General features: G+C 40.9%; 1 protein-coding gene across 1 annotated transcript in view; it reads right to left on the reverse strand.

The window, feature by feature from the left end:
• Positions 1-23,329, reverse strand: part of ARHGEF4 (Rho guanine nucleotide exchange factor 4) — a 185,010-nt gene that overhangs the window by 100,753 nt on the left and 60,928 nt on the right. Inside the window, exons 3-4 of the mRNA XM_049802631.1 lie at positions 20,339-20,665; positions 14,266-14,395 (exon numbers count right to left, since the gene is read on the reverse strand). Coding sequence (XP_049658588.1) covers positions 14,266-14,395; positions 20,339-20,665 — 457 coding nt within the window. The remainder of the gene's footprint in view (positions 1-14,265; positions 14,396-20,338; positions 20,666-23,329) is intronic.

Below are 23,329 nucleotides of genomic sequence, written 5' to 3' on the forward strand. Positions count from 1 at the left end.
CACCTTCAGACTTTGGGCTTGCTTAGAAGAATAGTATCCTGTGCAGTGTAGTGCACCCAGCTTGTCCCTAGCACTTTTAAGCAAACTACTGAACTAGTTAGTTGGTTTAACAAACCTCAAACTACAAAAGTTTTGAGATGAGGCAGGTTTTCTAATTAAATTAGAAACCTCCGCAGATAATTACTGACCCTCAGAAGAGGGCTATATTTCTCTAAACCTTCAAAGATACTTTTCATGATTCAGATGAATTGGAGAATAAGACCTTAATAGGGAATAAGCTTAGTTACAGACAAGCTTAGTAAACTAAAGGATACATCCCCATGGCAAAGAAAATGCATGATACTACCTATATTGTTTAACCTAAAGATATAGAGAACGAACTGCGAATTGCTTAATGATTGTGTCTCTGTAACTTTACATACCAAAGACTGGTGTTTGTCAAGGATTAAGCCTGTCAGAGACTGGTACTTGGGAGTGATGAGCAAGAAGGAACCATGAACAATCACAAAACTTAATTAAATGTTTGATGAATTTACGATCTTGTCGAGAAGGCACAAGTAGAGGCCTTGCTTGAATAGATAGGGCCAGAAAAGATAAGAACTCCTGTCTTTGTTCTCGTCCTTGTAGATAATTTAGCTTAAACTAACTATATGGTTCTACACCACTAATGAAAACTTAGATAATAAGAGCAGTAACAAACATTGATGTATCAAAACATGTAAAAGACCATACTGCGCAGAATCACCTGAGGAGGGTCAAATAGCGGACAAGTGAGGAAGACTATGGAAGACCACCAGAGGACTCGTGAAGACCACCAGAGACCTTCAATGTGCCTGTGTAAAGGACATTTGCATATGCTAATAGTTTCCCAGAAAACTAATGAATATGTATAACATTTCTTGGAAATCTAGTGGATACGTATGTAGAACGTGTACTTAACCTGCACAATTAGACCCGATGGTGTGCACGATAGGTGGAGCTATCCCCCGTGCATCCAGCGCCACCAATAAAGAATACCTACTTAATAGTTAATCAAACTATTGAGTTAATTTCTTTGAATCACTAACTAACTGTTAAGCAGTAATAGTGAAGCTTCATGACGTGTAGGCAAAAGTTATACAAATTATTCACGACAGTTGGGCACACACATTCTTTGCCAGCACATTATAACCTATTTTTTCACTGCTTTTTTTACCTACATGAAGTAGGTCCAGGATAACCCAAATGAACAGGCACATTCAACAGTTACTCCAAGCCTTTGCATGTCTACCCAAAGGAAGGGTCAGGTAGACATCATGGTACCACCTCATTCCCCTTCCATTTACTCTCCTGGACTATACAAGTTTCCTGCTGCAAGAGCTGCAATGCTGGTAGCTTCCAAATCAAGTGGCTTAAAGCTGTTTCACTTCCATCTAGAAAAATAACAGCAAGTGAAGCATGGATATACCTGAAAGAAGTATTGGCCTGAAACGCTATTCTAAAGGTAACTGAATCTTTGAGGAACTACAGCCTTAGAAGATGCCATATTCCTCAGCAAAGGGAATAGTAATCACAACCTAGATGTTCTTCATGGGAGTTGTTTTGAAAGCGAAGAAGGAAAAGAATGAATATGGTGTACCTGAACAGGCTGTACACCTGCGGAAGCATCATAGACAGTGGTCCCAAAGATTTACCTTTCCACCCCCTGCAAACACAGCATCAGCAAAGATAGGAATGTCTATCTTTTGGTAGGCACAGGTGGTAATCTGTGCCTCATGGGGATGGGATGAGAATAAGCATTTACTCCTTTTAAAACAAGACAAAAAAAATCTCAAGGGAAAGTCAAGTAACAGCCCCCCCACACACACATTAAAATGTAATTAGAACTACAGAGTAGCTGAACTTACAAAATCTAGTTCTGTTGCAAACAGAGGTACAGAAACATGATTAGACTTTTCTACCTAAGTTAATTCTATTCCTTTTTATGGAAAAGCATGATGCTAGAGGATATTTTGCACTGAAAAAAAACATTTCTTTAAGTGTACTAAATGTGTTAGGTGGCCTGGTTTACATACACTTAGCATTTACTGAGGTTGCATTCACTAGAATGAACTCAACCACTATTAATGCAGATGCCCTCACTATTTGAGTGTGATGCCAAGTCACAGTTCAGCAACACTCAACAGGAAGATGCATTTTCAAATAAGAAATCTTTACTTAAGTTTTAGGGCAGCTCATTAGTTCAGCCAAGAGATGTTGATCTTGTAATTCTTCCTCAAAAGTTCAGGATCTCCCTTAGGTTTATCTAACTGTGTTAATCACCTTTACAAATGAATCCACATAGAGAGAAAAATCAAAGTTAATTTAGCATGGATTGTTGGGGGTTTTGTTTTGGTGGTGGTGGTCTTTTGTTTTGGTTTTTATTTTTAATTCATTGATTAATTGTTCAGAAGATGAGTGGAAGTTATTCTGGCATGTAACGCAGGAAATATATGAGGGGGAGAACACATAGGACATGCTACAATGCAATCAATGAATCCAGCTGAAACATCCTAGCTCACAATTTGCCAAGTCAAGGGTGAAACGTAACATCAACATGCTATAGTGTATGCTTTGAGGCACTAACTTTTTTTTTTTTCCTCCCACTCTCTTTTGGAAGCATTCTGAAACACTTTGAACCTTAAATCAGTCTCCTGTTTTGTGACCTCTAACTCCTGCTGACTATGTGACCCTAGAGAAAGAAGGGTCAGTGGAATTATGCACTGCAGTCCATGAACACAGCTGCAGACATCAGTATGAAAAAGGCAGGGCTAGGGGAAGGAGGAGGAAAAAAAAAGAACTCAAAAGAAAATCTCTCACCAAACAAGATGCAAAACATTTGCCACAGCTCTATGACTGGCTCCTTCATCAGCCACAATAATGAAATGAATGGCTTGAAAAAACCTTTCTAAAATAAAAAAAAGTGTTGGGTTGGGTTTTTTAAGCTCTGAATGGAAAAAAAAATCCCAAACTCCCCACACATACTCTGTGTTTTCTTGTTTGTTTAAAGGCCTTATTCCCAAGGTTGGTAGATGAACATATCTGCATCTTAGGAGCCACAAAACTGTGCAGAGGTGCACTGAAGTGTAGTCTGTACAATTAAATTGCTACATATGCACAAATACACAGAGGATCTCTTTGGGAAACTATGACAACCGCTAGTCCACCAAGTTGTGATTTCCCCTTTGTCCCTACCTTTCTTTGCTCTTCTATTCCTTCCCGACTTGGACAAGCAAAAGAATAAACACAAGTATTAATGAGGTCGGGACTGGACCTGCAACAAAGGAGTTGGAAAAGCAGACCTACTCTCAAGCTTGAGTCTGGAAATGTTCTAAAGGAAACAAACTTTTCAGTAGAGCTATACAAAAGTGATGAATGGCATACAGGCAACATGAGCCTGGGATACGAAGCCTTGCCTAGGAAACCAGGATTAGAGTGCCCATACTATCACCACTGACCTTTAATTTGGATGCCTCACATCTTTTTGTGCAGCTGAGATACTTCAGGCCTGATTTTCAGAATTGCTGAGCAACCCCAGCTCCCAGTCATTTTCTCACTGGAGTGCTGCACCGGCCAAATATCTGGAAATTGCTCATAAGTATTTAAAAATAGCAAGGCTACTATCCAAGTATCAAACTACATGTACCTCTTTTTCTAGCCTAAAAATCAAACTTTGAATGCCTCTCAGGCCCTCTGTGAGGGTTATTGATGTTTATGAAGTCCTCTGGCATCCTCAGATGGAAAGCATTCCTTTTAGCCTCAGGGAGAAGGACCTCCTCATGTAATGTAATGTATATTGACATTTAGACCAAAAATGCCATGGACTGATATAAGAAACAGAATTTTTCACTTCATACAAGTCTAAACTATGTTTTCTGCATAGGTTTTTCAAATAGCATTTGCACAGAAGTTTTTGCTGTAACAACGGGTCTTTCTTCTTTCAATTCTGTATCACATTTAACTTCCCCTCTTGATCAATATATTACAAGAAAGTCAACTCCAAAACAAAAGGAATCATACCTCATTACTGATTGCAGAGGAAGATTATTAACTGAAGACAGCTTTTTCCCCTTGTGAACCTGGGAAAACGCTAAATGTCTTTTCTACATCGGGGATGTCAATTCGTATTTCTGAAATCACATGTTGTCAAATATATACATGTGTAAAGATACATACACATCTGTCTTTTCACTCTTTTGAAATCTAAATTCTGTAAGAGAAACTCAAACTGCTGCATTCCAATTGTACTGAAGACCTTTCACCTCCACTTTTCAGTCACTTAAATATGGTTTCTTGCTAATCTTCTCTGAAGTCTTTGACAGCAACAGACTCAGTATGAAGATCTCTATAGAGAAGTTTATGTGCGCACTGGGAGCTGAAAAGCAAAATCCCATCTGCCAAGTCCACCTACCCAGCCTTAAGGACTCTACTGGAAATGCAGAATCCCTTTAAAACAGAGAAAGAGACTGACTCATCTTCCAGCCCTTTTTTAATGCACCATCGGGCCGTTCATAATGTTTCCACACAGTTCGTACTTTTTTTCCCCTGACTTCTTGATGTGACACATGCCAAGATGCTGGAGACTCCCTGCACCTCCAAGGTGAGGACATTGCCATGCATTCTAGTTACCACTACGCTTGTGCACTGCCAGCTGCTATTGCTCCTGCTGTTTTTTTTGTTTAAGCAGTGGATTAAATTCTACCACTCAAAAATGCTATTTAGCAGATGCCTTAAGGAAATCCTGCCTTACTCCTCTAACAGCGAACTGGCATTGATGGCAGGTGTAGTTCTCCTACCACAGCTGCCTTAGTTTAATCCAAAGAAGAACGCTGATAGAGCAGAACCAAAGCAAAATAAATTCTTCTGGGAGATGCATTGCTCTCAAGGTTTAGTCCTAATTCTGACCTGAATTTTGTTAGTAGTTAGAGGCAAACTTCTCAGACATATTTTGCACGTGAGAAGACACTTACCAACTATTTTGAGGCAGCAAGGAGCCTGAAGTGCAGTGACCTGTTTTTATCATTGTATTGATATGTCAATACTGTAATTATGAAACTTAATTTGGTTTCTCCCTGTCTTCAGTCTGTCTCCATACCTTCTTCTATTTTATTTCCTCTCACCTCTGCATTTCCTGCTAAATGCACACAGCATCCACGAAATGACACCATGCCTCACAGCCTTTGGAACAAGAATATTGTGGAAAGGAAAGAGCATTTAGAAAAAGAAACTTAGCTTCAAAGTTTGCTTTTGCTATTAACCTTACTTCTTTTTTATCACTGTACATCATTTGTATCAACTGACCTGATTAAGCCCAAGAAAGCATTCATGGAAGTCACCTGACAGCAAATCCTCTACGACAGAGGGGACTGAACCACCAATACTGCCCCACGTGCAACACTTTGAGTAGTAGTTTGAAAAAGAATACTGTGCCAAAGTTACTTTATGCCAACGTCAGAGCTATGCAGGGGATTATTTGCATTCCCAGTTACAGGCGAAAATGAGCCAACAGATACTACTAAGATGCAGAATTGCATCCCCTTGCATTTGCAGCCCAGATCTTTGCCCACAATGGAACACCAATGGCCTGATCTCACCCTGAGCCTTTTTTCCTGTCCCTGGACTCTCAGGACACACTGTAGGTATTTAGTGGGTTTTTGGCCACCTAGCAGGTCTGGTGCATAGGTTGGAAAGTCAGATAGGCTGGCTGCTCTGCTGTGGTCCTTCCCCATATGACAGTGCAGTTACTCTCACTTCACAGAGGACCCTAGAGCTGCAACAGAGATTTTATTAAACAGCCCCAAATCTACAGTAGTAGATGGAATTAAAAGACCTTTCAATAATTAAAAGTATATGCAACTAAAGCAGATTACACAGAACTACACCTAAAATTCTTCCCAAGCCTTGCCTCTAGCTGGTAGCACTGAGTATTTTCACTAAGGAAATGGCAGTCACGGGTGGCCTTGAAGGCACTTGTCTGAATTTATCTAAGAGAAGAACTAATTTGCTGCAGCTCTGCTAAAAATCTCTCTAAACAGCAGCAGTCAAGAAACAAACTGAACAGAGCAGCAGTCACTGGCCATTAAAATCATTGCCAGACTCCTTTGCTAGTATCAGTTGGGAATGAGAAAGCTTCTTTCCCATGCTTGCAGTTCAAACATCCAAACCCTAAATAGGCACATCAGTGACTGAAAACTAGAATGCCAGGCAAGCGGAGCCAGAGCAGATCCAAGCTATATGAACATGCCTCCAAATTCTCTGGTTCAAAAAGGTTAATTCCTTTTTGAGAACGAAAGATAAGAAAACCGAACTTGAGCAGCTGGCTCAGGGAACTGCCTTTCCCTCTTTCAGTACACAACAGTACAAACCTACCTAGCCCTCAACTGCTGCGCAGCACCTCGCTTAGACATTTTCTAAAGGCAGCAATACTCTACTCTGGAATTTACGCAGAGAAATATCAGCTCTAACATTGGGGTCTATATAATCAAGCTGAAATAAGAAAGGCTGTTCCAAAAGGAAAGGGCAGCTTTCATCAGGTAGAAGCCTAAGCACTGTTTCCAATGCTATTAAGAACCTATTTCTTGCCTTCTGACTTAAGAAGTATACTAAGGGTCTATGTAATTTTGTTTTAGTTGTAAGTCTGCAGGGGGTACAACTAGCAAACACTGAATGTTTTAGTTATTTCTCATGACTAAGAGACTGCATTTCGAAATTATATACTTTTTCCAGAAGGCTTGATTTGGTTTCTCAAGGTCAGTGCAATATCACAGAGCAGTTTAAAAAAAAAAAAAAAAGTCCCTTACCTGTGGCAGAGTGAAGGCTCTCCAAGCTCCAGTATCTGGACAGGACACCTCTCATCCCACCACCACCACACACCACCCCACTGCTGTCTGAATCCGAACCTGGTGATAGCCCTGAGCTTCCACTGCTACAGCAGTTTTCTCCACTGTGTGCCCCACTGGACTCACTGGGGCACTGCTGGGTCCTCATGCAGGCAGGTAAGGGGGAGAGCCAGGGGCTCTGCTCTGCTGTGGGAGGAAATTAGCAAAGCGCTCTGTAGCGGCTCCCAGGGCAGTGGTACCTGGCAGCGCTGTCTGAGGACTGAGCTGGATTCCTATCCTCCTCTCTGCTTGTCTCGATGCATCCTGACATCATAGGGGTCCACTAAGGAGGCTCCCTCTGTGGCAGCTCAAATGCTCTCAGCTGCAGCTTCTAGCAGATGATTTTTATTAAAGCCAATTTTAAGGCATTAAAAAAGCAAGAGTGGGACAGAGATCTTTCCTCCTAATTTAGCAGAACTGTCACATTAAAAATAAATAAGTGGGAATAGTAGCATTTCATGCATTTTAAAAAAGCCCAAGTGAGAGAGACCTTGTGTTATCTGCTTCCCCCGAGAACTCAGAAAGGACTTAACATATAAACTAATCATGTTTAGAACTGGCTGCGGCTGCTGCTATTAAAAAACTATTTTTGTAAGCCCTCAGAAAAAGAATTCAAAATGAAATCAAAGCCAGAAAAACACAGATTGAGATTTGCGGAGGTTGCAGCTGGGAGCTTTGAAAAATCATTTAGCATCCACTCCCAGAGTGTAGACCTGAGATGGTCCCTATTTCAGTGTGATCTTTGTAAGAGACCTCAGTCAAGTGAAACATCATCACCAACTACTTTTTAATTAGAAAGTTTTATATTCTCATTACCTAACATGTGATTCAGTGTGTCCCTATAAAAAAAAATTTTGAAAGAATACTAGTTTCCTGAGAATGCAGAAATACCTGTACTGTTTAACAACAGCTTTGAGATACCACAGAAGTTTTATGATAAAGGACATTTCTGGACTGACACTCTGCTAAAACACCTGCCTTACAATGACAGATTTGTCAAACTATCAAAATAATTTAAAAGTAGTCACATGGCTTGTACCATGTGCAGCAGAAAACATTATAAAACTTCTTATGCTAGTTACCAGAGTAAGTGTAAAACCAGAACTAGGTCGCTTCAGTGTGAGATTATCCAGGTCAACTCAAAGTTAGTCAGGTGAGACTCTGTAACTAGGGGTTTGGACTGAAGTAAATGAGGAGCTCAGATCCACTAGCACAGGTAGGAGGGTGACAGCTGCCCATAGGTGGGACACAAAGGAGCATGCTGGGAAATATCAAAACTGCCCCTACCATTTACTAAGTGACTCGGTGTCTAGGCACCCAAACCCAAAACTAGGAGCTTAATTTCACACAGGAATTGAAAATGCTTGGTTTATATTTCTGGGTAAGGTAATTCTGTCCAAAGTAAACAAAGCCACGTTACCATATAGCCATCACAGCCTGTTCTGACAGAGACCCCTTTGACTTTGCCTCACTATCTGTGCAATAGCTGGGTTATTTTATTTCAGTAAGACTTCTGTTTTACTAAGTACTTCCTAAAAGAAAAAAATCTTTGCCCTCCATTACTGCAGGTTACTACAAAGCATCCAACAATGTGAATCAACTTTTGAGTTTTTAAATATTTCAGCTACTTTTTACAAGAAACGTCTCTGCAGTAGTAGCAAAAATAACATTTCTACAGTGACCCATAACAAAAAAATTCCTTCAATTATCTTCTGAATGTAGCTACTTGGACCAAAATAACTTCCTCTAATGCCTCCCAATACAGAAATGGAAATGTGTTCTCAATTTGAGTGCAGTAGAACCCCTCTTCTGCATTGATCTGGTCCTTCCAGGCCCTCCTAGAACTGTCTGCACTAAAGTACAAATGGAGGGAAACACTTCTTGATCATAATAATGGCAGAGAAGGCAACTTAAGCATTAACAACAAAGATGAATCCAGTTGTTCTGTGGATGTGGAGCACAGGGCATTTAGAAGAGGAAGGGACAGTGCAGGTCTTCAGAGACAAAAGGTGCTAAGGAGACGATACAGTTCAGTCCTAATTATCCTATCCCTGCTCCTTGAAATCCATGCTTCACACATGAGAAGTAAGGAAACTCCACATACCTGTATCTCTCCTTGACTGAACTACTAAACCCAACATTATTTACAGAGGGTCTGTAGCAACTGCCCTTGCCTGGGAGATCTCAACCTGCTTAAATCACTCCATCTGTTCCTTTGCTAACCCTCCCACTCACTCCCTGGACTGAATGCTCTTGGCAAATACCAAAAGATGTTTATTCAGTGCCAGAGACAATAGTGCTGTAGTCCTAGCTGAAGGTGCTACAGAGGTATGCATATTATATGTATGTACTGGATAGGCATTTTCTAATAGAATGGAAAGAAAGGAAAAATACTACAAAGCCAGGTTGGGGAAAGCACAATATTATATCAGAGTTCAAAACTGCAACCCATCATAGACAGGTTCCACCTGACTACAGTTTTTTGTTTGTTTTTGTTAAATCTACGTAAAGATTTTCTTCTGTGACACTAGAGAGAGAAGTTAGCTAAAGCTGTAGGAGCAGCTGACTCCAACTACAGATTAAGGGTCTCACTGTGCAGCCTGATCAAGGTAGTCAAGCTAGCCTAAGCCTTGGACAGCCTGATCCTAAATATCTGCTGGATTCTTTTAGTCTCTATTGAGTTCTCCTGTAGCCTCATAGCTTTGAGCAGCGATTGCCAGAATCATTCAGGATTTGCTAGGATCTTCTTTTTCACTCTTTGCCCCATGGAAAGTTTTTATTGGTATGCTTTATCTTTCACCTTAGTAGCTAATACATACAATCCCACTCAACCTGCTAAGACAAATTTTCAGGAACTCAGCCATTGCTTGGCCCAACTTTTAAGGTTGCATGAAAATCTTTGAGTGAGCACATGTTATCAGAGTCGTCACAGAGCACAAATATTTGTGGCTGTGGTTAAACAGAATCGAGATCGACATAGTGGGTCTAATCTGTCTGTGATTCAGAGACAAAGTAAAAAATATGGTAGACAACACGATTACTTTTTAGCCACTTAAATTCATTGGTACTTCCATGGGTTAATGAGGATGAATGGACATTTCATGCTACAGATACAATGATACACTTCTGAGGACTTGCATACCACTTTTTTCTGTGTCCCTTCAAGAACTAAAATGACAAAAAATGGAACAAATAGTTCAGCTTGTTATTTTGCTGTACTACAGGACTGCTAAATATTTATAAGACATAATGAAGTCCTGTTATTAAGCTAATATTTTCCCTCTTGAATAGATTTCTCCAGTGGCTGTCAAACATCTTCACATTAACTGTTGCCAAGCATGAGCTTAACAGCCCATCTATAGCTGGGAAAAGAAGATGAAAGTTGACCACATGATGTTGAGTAAACAAACAGTCCCTTTGCCTCTGAGAAATACTTTCTGCTAAATCAGTGAGGCCTGAGGATAACTCAGTATCACTAAGTGGTCACTTTTCTAGACTATACACAAAAGATTCAGATTTTGAGAACTTGGTTTGCCTATTCTTATTGCTTATGCAAGATTTCCAAGGCCACCAGTATGTTCATCATCAGTACACATCAGTCAGAATGAATTCATGCCTCTTTGGTTGGCATGACCAACACCAGCACTGTGGTGGAACTCCAGGGCAACTCTTGCACATATCTGATAGCAGGAAATTAAAAGATCTTAAGCTGTTTAAATCTGACAAGACACAGGGAAAATTGCCAAAAAGATTCAGTCTGCATTTAAATAATGATTTTAAATAATACAGGTTTAAGATCTGTTAAAGCACAGCTACAAACCTGATCTTGTAATACACCAGTTACAAGTTTCTTCCTCTATGAGGATATGACAAACCTTGAAGGTTTATGGTTATATGTGTGGCCCTATCCAGAAGTCTCACAGATTTTCTAAGACGTAGCATGGGGGAAACATCTAGGAGAAAGTAACAAGGGCAAGCACAAAAATAGAAAAGTCTCTAGCTAAGAAGCACAGATAACAGCAAGAGCAGGGATTTCAAGGAACTACACCTCCAACTCTCAGACAATTACCTGTGTCTGTCTGTCACTGTGTCACCTTGTGATTGTCTCTTGCAGAAAAGTCCCTATGGAAAAGCTCAGAGATGGCACCACGTCCCCAGAAACTTCCCTCTGTTCTAGACCTGTGGTCTAGTAGCTCCCATGCCCAGAACTGCTCATGTCCTAGCTTCAGCCCCGTTGTAGGTACATTCTCACAGCTGCATCCACTGTCCATCAAACAGCTCCCCAGCAACATCCCCAATTTCATGCAATGTCTTCAGGTTACAAATAAACAGATCTCAGACTCAGGAGAAAGATGGGGAAGGCGAGGATAGGCAAGATAGCCTAAAGACAAACATGCTCATCCGCTGCTTTAACCCGAAGCCTTGTTATCCTACCACTGCTAGCTCCGGTATGTTTTGAGCCCTTCCCTCTCACCCCTTTCCTGGGGAGATTCCTCAGTCAAATGGTCTCTCAAGATCTTCAGAGGCTGCCACAAAGCACAAACACATTCCCATATCTACATTAGGAAGTGACTTGTTTCCTACACTGGTCTTTCACTCTAGCTCAGTCTATTCAAACACTGCAGTAAACCAGGCGGTAAGGAACAGATACATACTGCAAGGTAGAAACAAAGACATAGGCATAACCAGACAACTAAAGGGGAAAGAGACTTGATATTCATCAATACTACCTGCCAAAGTGTATGGTGCAGCCAAGAAGGTCCTTCCAAAGTGTTTAAGCATTCCTGATATTTGAACATGACCGATAACTTTGCTAACCTCGGGGGTGTGCATGCATGCGCATGTTGGTTGGCATGTTCAACCTTTATACTTCTCTAGAGGAGACTCAAGACTCATTCAATCTTCGCTGAATATAGAGATTAGCACCACCTCAGCTGCTCTTTATTTCACAGATGTTAGAGCCATCTACTGGTTCCTTACAGTTTTATCAAGTGGCTGCTCTGGACAGAAGAGGTGACAGAAAGGCAGTCTGCAAAACTTGATCAGAGACCGAGAGCGCCACAGTATGCCTGTTCCCAACTGCTGGGATATCCAAATGACAGGTTTCAGTCTGCCCCATTTGTCCCAGCATGACATAAAGGTAGAGAGAACAATGTCTCAGTGCTCTAGTGCCAGTGACTATTCAGAAGAACCTAACGAGCACAACAGATACAGCATTAAAATTAAGCTCTTCTCCCAGCACTCATGGTATGTTCTAGTTGGGAACAGGCAGCCTCACCTAAAATAGTAAGTTTGTGCCCAGCTAAGCTCTTGTCCTCATGTAATGGATAGGTGCATGACAGAAGTCTCATAGCTGTGCCTGGCACCTTTTGGGCTGGGATTATGACAGCCATCTTTTCATACCTGAAGAACTAGAGAGGGCTCTGAAATACCCCATTCCCCACAGTCTCTGCAGCATTCCCTGCACAAGGTGACCAGGTGCAGACTTTGCGAGTGAGAATTTTACCTGTATTCTCAACATGGAAGTATATAGTACCACTGCATATTGCACAGTACTTTCACATCCAGTGTCTTTAGTCATAACTAAAGCATATGCTAGGATCATTAATACAAGTCCTAAAATTTATCCAACAACTTAAGAGTATTGCTTCAGTAATTTGCAGTTTTCCTCCCAGCCACATTGTACCACAGGAAGGACACGCGCACACACTCATCACCCCCAAAATGCTTCACATGAAGCCCACAAGCAGCAGCTAATAGTTGGCTGTGGTAGAAACGTTACAGAGCTTCCTCTGTTCATCAGTTTTCTCCCACACTAGCACGTTTTTGGTGGTGGAAAAAGGGTTCTGCTGCATTTCATTTTTTTTGCTACATTTACACAGGAATTCTTGAGGTCTGGGTTTAGGTCATAGTATGAAATTCACTTGTACCTACTTCAGGAACACTGTGTGAATCGTAGATGACTCAGGTTTCACGCCCCATTTCTAGATAGCGTATAAACACCCACAGCACTACCAACTGGTCAATCTACATTTCCCCCCCTTATTCACCCTCTGAAATTCATATATATTTTTTTAACTCCCTCAGGTCCCAGTTGGGAACTATCATGAAATTTGTATCAGCTGTGACTCAGAATTGACTTCTGTGACAGTGGCGCTTAGGGATTTCAGCTAATGTCAGAGATGTACAGATAACTTGACAATGATGGGTTTCCATATGGGATTTACAAGGAGTAAAGCTGCAGCTTTGTTAATTCAGCCAGGGAACTGGTCCTAAGTGTTGGGGCAACACCAGATGCTTCTGACAGCAAGTGATCAAAGCCCTCAGTGCTGAGAGAGCAGAGGCAGGGTTCTTGACACTATGATAATAAGTAGTTTGTTTTCTTATTTCCAGATCAAACCTCATGACTCTGTGCATGAGTTGTACAAAGTGTCAGAAAGCAAACCAGTTTGCTTGACAAAATATTATGACCATTCAGCTCTGATGTAATTTGCATAATGTTACAGTCCCTTAATCAGGTAATTCCAGCAGTGTTTAATCGATAGTACAAAGAGACTTTCTGAGGCAGAAATGGCAGCTTGGCACCCAACTGTGGTTGGCTTTTCCTGGCTAGATTCCTAACTGCCAAACAACTCCTCTGCAGTCTGCTTTTCTTCTCCTACCCCAAACTGCTATGATACAGATATCTGCAGTGTTTGGGCAGGCACTGTCAGATGGAGAATTTAAAAAACTGGCAAAGATACATCTCACTGTTTAATAATCTGTGCAACTTACATTTTAATTCTGAGAAAGTGTCAGTCATTGTAAATGAAGCAGACATGGTACCTCACGCACATTACTCTCAAAAATACAGCATACTTGTTCTTTAAGATGATTTATTTAAAGTACAGGAAACTTCTACCTCTAAAGGCTCATTTAGTTGCTTTAGTGCCTAATTAGCAACTTGAGAGGAACCTCACCATACCACCATAGTGCTCTCCAGCAAACACAAGGCAGAGAGTCAATTCCATCTCCAGAAACCTAATTCAAGAGTGTGATATATATGACATCATCCTAGGTGAGACAGAGTTCTCATGAGACAACACAATGTTTCTACATCAAGCACACTATCATTGCCATTAGTGATCTCTTCTTCACTAAAAAGCTGACCGCTGCCTTTAAACAGCACCCTGCTTATTTGCTCAGGGACCAAACAAACCAGAATACAAAAAGCACATGAAAGAATTAACTCGAAAGCAGATTTCTGCTCAGACATGGATGCAGCATTCAACATAAATAGGTTAGAATGCTTATCACATAGTTTCCATACTCAATAAACCAGAGCTTAATTCTCTCATAATTCATGTCCAACTAAGACTAGTGTACACACCAGGAGAGGAGACGCACTGTTTCCAGCCCACGCAGTCTAAGCCTGTCGGAGTGCTCTGGGAAAATGGATGCAGTTTCAGTGGTAGGATGTCAAAGACAACAGCAGACGTGATGGATGGACTTATTCCAGCCTGCAACAAGAGAGGTAAAACAAAGACAACAAACATTAAATTTAGACACCCTGTAGTACTAAATACAGCATTCATCAGGGAGTACCTCTTTCCACCTCTGATGCCTGCTCTTGTAAGTAAATAGTACATTAGTAGACACGTGGATGATTATGGCTAGAGAGGTTAGAAAACAGTGAGAAGGCAGGGAAAACTGCAAGGTAATAAGAACAGGAGAAGTGCATAACCAGGTACTGGACTCATACTTCACACACTACCACACATACCTACATTCACAGAAAGTTTTACTCCTTCCTATAAAGCATATCTAGTGGAAGGGGAAGCATATCACCCCAACCCTCAGCTACAAAACTGCTTCCTACAACTTTTATGACTAATAATTCCTGTTCTAATATTTAACATGTAAATAAAGCTTTTTCTTTCGGAGATTTATTGGTACCAGTCCCCAACCATATAGGACGTGGATAACTCAACATTCTTCTCTTCAGTTAAAGGTACAAATAGGATCTCTCGCTCTCTCCTCCACTGGCGGATTCATTTTACAAAACTTACAGAACTTTATGAAACTTTGAAAACTCTATACCATTGCCAGATCTCATTGAATTAATAACTTGTGCTGGTTTAAGGGGGAAAACATATAGATATATACACACAGCTCATGACCTCTAATGCCTCAATAAGTCAGGCTTAAAATAAACAACAAAAAAAATCTTGTTTAAGAAATCACACAATCATACAAATGACTGCCATAAAGATACTTCATCCATCTGCAGACTAACCTACTCTTTCATGCAGACATTCACTTAAAAAAAAAAAATATTGTCAACAAAATTCAAAACATAAACAAGGTTGTTCCCCTTTTCTGTGTCAAAACTCAATATTTTCTGCCAATCTTACCACACCAAAAAAATTTCAATGTTTTCTGTCTCCTCTCATCCACCCTGAAACAAAAATAATATCTGCTTGAGATAGGAAACAAGACCAACATTCCCCTGCTACTTCATCAGGGAATCACAAGATACTGGGCAAGATACTACAAGAATACAAATCATTTAACAATGAGCAATACAGATTGTAGTCAAAGGCACTGAAACTTGCAGTACTTAATGCATAATGTAGATAAGCTTTTATTCCTTTTTCCCTCTCTCTCTTTTCTCCCCCATGCCTCCTATGGCTGGGACACACAGAAAATATCAGTGACTGCAGGCCACTGGAAGATCAGCTGGTCAATAAGCATTGGTTCCATGGGCATAGCCATTTTTCATCCCTGTATCACTACTGCCCCTTCCTTTTGCTGCTATGACATTGAGTTACAATGTACCCATCCTTCACTGAACCAAGAGTTTGGTATATTGAGGTCCAGGAGTTTATCTAGGATCCTTCCTTCTCCCTACCATCTCACACTATGTCCCATCAGCATAAAGGCTGTTGACTAGCCTTGACACTGAAGCCTCTTCTTTAGAAGACAGCAATTAGTCAAAACATCCTTCCAAAACTGAACAGCAAACTAAGTCCACTGAATAGCCACACACTGCCCAAGCAGCTGAGAGTGCTGCTGCTCTGTGCCTGGTTTGCTTTATTCTTCCTGGACTTACTTTCCTAAAACAAAGAGAATATAGCCAATACTTGGCACAAATCACCATCTCCTGAGGGACAGCATGAACCCTGTTCAAATTAACCTGAGCAGTGCCTGTTTTTCTAGAAAAGTCACAGCAAAACCCCAGTGGGAGCACATGCTCTTCCAGTGACAATTAAATCAAGCAAAACAGGCAACTTACTGGGCTACAGCTCTGAAAATGCCAAGGGTAAAGTCTAGGTTATTTACATGAAAGGTGACAGAAAGCATTCTTGCTCTGTTTAAGACTAGGAAGCAGAATACTGCCTTAGGGCTGTTACAGTAAAACCTGTAAGCTTCATTCTTATTAATTCCCGGGACATTAGAGGAAATCTCTGGTAAAGACATCATTTGATTTCTATAGCACAGGAGCTGGGCCTATACAACCTAAAAATCAGGAGCAGCATTTTCAAAGATGTTAGTAATACATGGGCAGGGTTTTCTCCAACCTACAAGGGAGGGAAGGGGAAATGAGGGACAAGAGCATAGCAGAGACCCTCTCTTCTACATTTTCTGCTATAGCTTCAAGGGGTTTATTTCTATGCTCTAGTGCACAGCAGGTCAGTCCCTGGGAGAGGCATTTACCCCTGTTGTGTATCTGTGCCTTGTCAGGTGCACAACAGGGGGAGACTTATCTCATTCAATCCCCTCTCCAAAGTGTGTTCATTACCCTCTCAAAGCGTATCTGAGGTGCCCACAGTGCTCATAACCATGGTAGCACACAGCAAAACTTAATTTTTTCTTATTTTAGATGGGGTAAAATCAGATTTCCAGGAGTCATATTCAGGGCAATAAGCTAAAGGTCTATTTTTCACTGTTTCTCATTTCTGTTTCAAAATAAAAGAGAGAGCTTTTTCTGCACTATACCCCCTCTGGGTATAGTCCCCTGGAGGGCCTTTTAGGAATCTCTCTAATTTGGCAGTGCAGAAACTGTGCTCTAACAAATGCATGTAGAATCCATGTCTGTGCTTCTATTGCTGTGCACTGGAGAGGCATCAAGCTTAACAGTCAGGTTTTAACTTTTTGTCAAAATAGGAAAGAGCAGGATGGGAGCAGACAGGCAGTTCAGAGACATCACTAAAACAATTTTTGCAAAAATAATTCCCAAAACAGACCCCATTGCCATTACAGCATTACATGTATCAGTGGTTTGGGACATTGTCTCTGCTTCAGCTAGGGAATTTATACTGCATTAAAAACAAACAAGAGGACCCCAGGCTACAGTGTGAAACCCATCACCCATGTGAAGGGCAAAGCCTATGGCCAAGCAAAAGAAAATAGGTTCATCCACAGCCATGTGAGTTTCTCTTCTTCAGGGGGTGCTACATTCAAAGGCTTGCCACAACCAAATAAATATTAACACTTTAAGGTACAAGATCAGAAGCTGCTCAGCTTGTTACTGATGGCATTTCATTATAGGGGATAGCTGGGTCAAGCTTTGAGTTTGACTCTGGGAATTTACACAGGCTGTTCCCATTTAAAGCAGATGAGCAGCTTACTGGACCTAAACAAACAAAGACCAGTATATAGAATTGTTAAGGACTGCTATTTCAAGTGGTTGGTTTTTTAGTTTAGAGGTAATTTCTTGACTCTTTGTCCATCTCTCTCTGAATCCCAACTACCAGCCTTCAGAGTAGCTTCTTATTACCTACTAATTTATATACATTGATCTGAATGGTAAAGTAGTATCAGAAATCAGCACTTGAAAAAAAACAAGGAATCCTCCCTGGTCTGACCTATTAAGTTCTTTCCACAATACTGCAGCATTACATCACCTTGTATGCTGACCTGATCTTGACTTAACTCAATATGACTTGTCATAATTGAAGCCACACATCCCAAGGCAGCCACGTGTCAGAAAACATCAGACTTGCAATTTCAGATCTCCAAAGCCCCATACAGTTGCCTTGTTCCAGTCACAAAACCACAACAGACAATGAACATCTTACAAAGCTTCTTTTGTGATAATTTATTTCTCCTTATAAAAAGGGATTTAGCATCCTTCTAAAACTGCCCCTGAACACTGCAGCTTGTGACAGCACTCCCACCACACTTGGGACCATGAATAAGCCAGCATTACTACAGGAATAGAGCATTGCAAAGACAGAATAAAACACATCAGGAAAAAGAAACTACATCACAACTATTATAAATAAGAAATACAGGCCAAAAAATGCAGTTATATGGGCATACAGGAAATAGCCCTTAAATCCCAAGAGTTCTCTCAATGAAACTTAGCATTATGCTCTCTTGGCCTACCTAGAAAGATAGAAAGTATCAATAACCTACATAATACACTTAAATCAACAGAAACAGTAAAAAACAAATCTACCTACCTACATGCTACTAAATATCTAATACCTAAATATCTACTAAATATCTATTTGCCTTTACTACCCAAAGAAGAATGAACCAGAAAACTAACTCAGGCCCATAAGACCCACAAGCAGGTGATGTTAAGTGAGGGTTATCTCAATGGGCACAGGGGCAGCTGCAAATCATTACACAGCTGATCACAATTTAGAGGTAAGTTTGCACCTGAAAATAAGTGTAGAAATGCTTAAAGGAGAAGCTGTTTTCTAGTAGCATCAAAATGTGCAGTCAATTAGCAAAACAGACAGCATTCAAGCTGTGTTATTTTGATGGCTCTAGGGGAAGCTATTGAGGTAACTGGTCACTCCTCTTAGAAGCACTAATGGTCTCAGTACTGGCCAACATACCCTGCAGCATGGGTTAGATTTCCATCACTATCCATGCTTGTCAAGGAATTGTAAGAAATATTTTTAGCATGTTTTACTGGCTTCTGTTCATCACTGAGCCTATGTAAGCCAGGGATTCATTTTCCTAGCTTGTATCATGCCCATACAGGACTAAGCACTCAGAACTCTGAACAAGGTAGAAAGGTAATGCAATTAATTTCTTCTAATTTTTTTTTTAATCTTAACATGCCTCAGGAGCATTACTCATTGTCTTCAACACATAGGTAGTAGTGGGGCTGAGCCAGGGAAGCATCCTCACTGAACTGAGAGTAGGCAGCATATCACAAAATCATACCCAGCACTCATCCAAGCATCAACTGGCAACATTTTGTTTAGAAAAGCCATTGTATTTGTAGATACAAAATAGCACAGATTTTTAGCCCCTTTTCTTGAGGAGGGGAGAATAGTGGGCAGTTTTTCAGAAACCCTGTTTCTGGAATTGGCCTTTCTACCCCAGATGTCCATCAGCTTTGATGGGAGGCTCTCCCAGGCAGACAGGTATGAGGCAGTAGGTTTACTCCCAGCAAGCCATAGTGGACAAGCTGAGCTGTGTCAGGTGAATGTTTCCCTCTTGCCATCAACAGAACTGTTTGTGTGCATAAGCTCAAGCACGTGCTGAAGTGGTAACAGGACTGGGGCCTCAGCTTCCCTCAAACATTGTCATTTTGATGCAACAGCAACCAGAAACAGGCAATCAGGACAACAGAGAGAAAGGAAAACAAATGCAGATAACAGACCAAAACAGAAAACCCTGAGGAAAGGTTTTATTTGAATATGTGCTACTTGATTTCAAGCTTGCTCAGAAGCTTCGTCCATATTATCATCAGATGCTGCATGGAGTGTCCCTCTATCTTATGTCCTTTTTCCCCAGAAGTTCTTTTTTGTATATGAATGCTAAATTTGGTTCCTGGATACAGATTCATGGCTCTCCCTGAAGGGAACAGACCTTAGCTCGGGATCCAAGAGTAACAGATGCCATCAGTGTGAGTCACAATAGCCACAAAGTTTGTCACAAGCAATCATAATGCTGATCTAAAAGTCTTCCCCGGTGGAGAGGAGAATACTAATACCTAGAACTCCACTGGCAATGTTCTCTCAAGCACTTCACAGCAGGAAATTGCCTCAGTAGGAAGATGGAGTTGGCCTCAGATACAGGAGAAGTCTAACTTAGAAGTCCCTTGTTAAAGTTATACAGCAATGCCACAGGGCACGGAATAAGATTTCATCAGTTTAATTTATAATGATTTGAGGCAACTTTGATTTGCTCTCTGCCCTCCCTATCTTTCAGCTCACAGAGCAATCTGAACCTCTCACACTCTATTGTCCAACATGACATGGGGCAAGAACTGCTCACTTACAGTGTCTAAAAAACCCACCACCTTTAGACATCATCACTTATGGATCAGTTTAGTGTTTAATCAGTCTCTGCAGACTACCAGGCCCAAAGAAAAACAGACAGAACTGGTACCAAACGAAGTGAAAGGACAGGAATATGATGACAGTAGAAAGAAGTAGCCAGAGCAGAGAGGCAGACAGTGCCAGAGAATGAGGAGGACAGTGTAGGTTTCTTACTTTTAACTGGTCCCCTGGGAGATGTCGCAATTGAATCCCTCTCTCTGGCTGTGTCTCCTTCTCTAGCTTTCTTTTTTGGTTCCTCTCCATCCAAACATCATCGAAGCTGAAGCACTTATAGAGGGGTTTAAGTCTCTTCCTCCTCCTCTCTGGAATGTCCTTGGCTCTTTCATCTGGAGCAAGGAAGGAAAGCCTCCAGGCTTTGCTCTCAAGGGTGGAGATAGGGTGTGGGGATGGTGGAACCCGGGGGGGCCTCCTTTTGCGATGGGTAACCCATTTCTCATTTGGCCTTTTTTCAGGTGGTGTTTGACATTGCTGTTTAGACTCCTGTTTTACAAACAGCAGGTGAAAACACAGGGTTTGTTGGCTGGAAATTTTGTTTGCTTGAAATCAGTTTGAACAGAATATGGCAAAGCTCAGTTATATAGCCCCAGAATTATTCAGAAGAAAATGCTTTCCCAAGAGTACTGGCTGGCTGAAACCAGCCTGTCTACTCACTCAGCTTTCTCCATAGGCTTAGGGGTACTCCACCCTGAAGCAGCAGCCCTGCTATGCTTTAAGAGTGTAATATATACACCCTCTGCACAGGACAATGCCCTTTTCACCCTCATTCTAGACAGCATATTACAATAACATTAGTACTGGGATTTAGGTCACTCTGTCTGTATAATATTATTTACAAAGACAGACAGTGTCTCTGAAAATAGAATAATTACCAGTCTTGTCTGTCTGTGCTTTTCCAACTGTACTTCAGTTATACAATGTGAAAAGGCTTCCTAGATGCCTGCAGGTCTGATATATTAAGCCCTGTGCTTCCTGATGTGCTCTTTACGCTATCCATTTTATTTGCTGGATGTTGGGCGGAGAGCAAGGAATTGCACAGCTTTGCACTTCATTCTCATTTGCTTTTAATGAGTGGTTGCACAAAATTGCAGCTTTTATGCTGGAATAACTTGAAATCAAGCATGCCCTGAGGCATCTAACTACTACTCCAGGTAGCATCAGTGTCAAAATCAATAATGTTTAAGGTGGGAGATAACAACACTGAGGAATGAATGATCTCAGGAGTCTCTCTTCATGCCAAGAAAATGTTGTGTCCTGTCAACAGTTTCTCACAGTTCATTTGAAGAACCCAAATACAACAACCCTTAAACCACTGCAGGCACTTCCTATCTACTCTCAATTAACCAACAATCCCAGATCAATTCTTTGCCACTGGTAAGAGACGCCACAGTCTAGAAACACTTATCTACTTAGATGCTATGAAAAAGTGAAGTGTATCCTGCTGGTATTCTGTGCCTAACTCCATCATATTGGAGAGGAGCAAGGAGAACTTGCACAGATTCCAAATATGGGACATATTAGGACAGTTCACTCTTGCCTGCTGGGTAACACAATTAATGTAAGTAAAATCCTGCCAGAAACAGATTAATTAAACACGTAATGAAGGCCCTGACACATGGGCAAACTGTAATTCTTCTGTCTTGCTGTTTTCAGCATAAAAATCTTTGTCCTGGATGTAACTTGGAGAATGTTAATCATTAGCAGGTAATGAGAGAGGGGCTGGTCTGTGCTACGTCAGGCTAAGAAGGGTTACTTACCAGTGTGGTAGCCAGAGGCATCAGGGACAAGCTGATCCAGTGCAGTTTGGTACAGCACTATAACACAGATAAACCTGATACCACTGGAAGAATATCTGGCTGGGTGCTTGGGGAAAATATACCTATCCTGAGAGTGGAGGGTACACTGGGAAGTGAGCTCAAGGAACTTTATAATTATGCATTTGTTTTGCAATAATGTCTTTACTGATGTGGAACAGAAAAGGTTCTTAATTTTATGACCTTTTTACTTAGCAACATACATAAGAAAGACCATCCTTAGTGTTTAGATTATAATTATGGTGGAAAGACTTAATGCAAATATACTTTGCCTAATGTCTCTGTCATATTTTGAGAGATTCCTGAAAAAATAACTGCACTTACAAAATCCAGGGTGCAGTTCTACTTCATTTCACAATGTCATGAAAATGGAAATAAACAAAAGCCCTACCTGCTTTAATAGATTAGATGTTGTGTCCTGAGAGCTGGGACATTTACATTAATTTCTAGGCTCCAGCTGCATTTATCCAATTTCAGATATCATATTCTGCAGCCTCCAGAAGAACCAGGAAAATTAAACTGGTTTTATATGGCTTTGATACCATTAAATTTTTCATGGTTTTCTTTAAGTTATTTAATCTAGCAATCAATTTAAGTAATTATTTATTTGTTCCTAACAGTTGTGTTACAGGATGTGGGCTTGCCTATTCACGGCTTTACACATGCCTCATCTCTCCACTCTTTTCTAGATGCTCTTTTGGGTTATCATTTATAGGTCAATGATTTTATTCATCCTCTGAGGAGCTTCATCTGTTGACAGTGTGTATAGTCCAAGTATCTTGCATTTTCCTAGGCAGGTCTAACACTGCAGCCTCTTGTTTGGAATGTGGTGTCCAGTATTGATTTTTTAAGTTAAGCTGATGCCCATGAAAACAAAAGATTTTCAAGTAATGCTGAGCACAGAAGAGAATAAAGCAAATTCTCTTCCTCTTCTGCCCACAGCAATTCCAGTACTATAGCCCTCACTTCTCAAACTGCTTCTTTAGATTCCAGGCAGCATTAGCTAAAAAAACCAAACCAATCAACCCAAAGATTTTCATTGGGAATATGTGAGGTGAGGTTGAGAGAACTGGGTTTATTCAAGCTTATAAGAGGGCACTAAAGGCAATATAAGAACAGTCTGCAACAATTTTGTAGTTACATGGATGATGGATCCAAACTCTTCTGAATAGTGCCAGACAATGCCACGAGACAATGGCCAGAAATTGTAGCTTGGAAAGTTCTGATTGGGCATTAGGAAAAAATTTTTCCTCGGGAACATGTTTCCCAGAAAGTTGGTGAAATCTCCAGCAATGGAGGTTTTCAAGACTTGGTTAGACAAAGTCATGGTTTT

The sequence above is a fragment of the Accipiter gentilis genome, chromosome 6 (assembly GCF_929443795.1).
Source record: "Accipiter gentilis chromosome 6, bAccGen1.1, whole genome shotgun sequence".
Taxonomy (NCBI): domain Eukaryota; kingdom Metazoa; phylum Chordata; class Aves; order Accipitriformes; family Accipitridae; genus Astur; species Astur gentilis.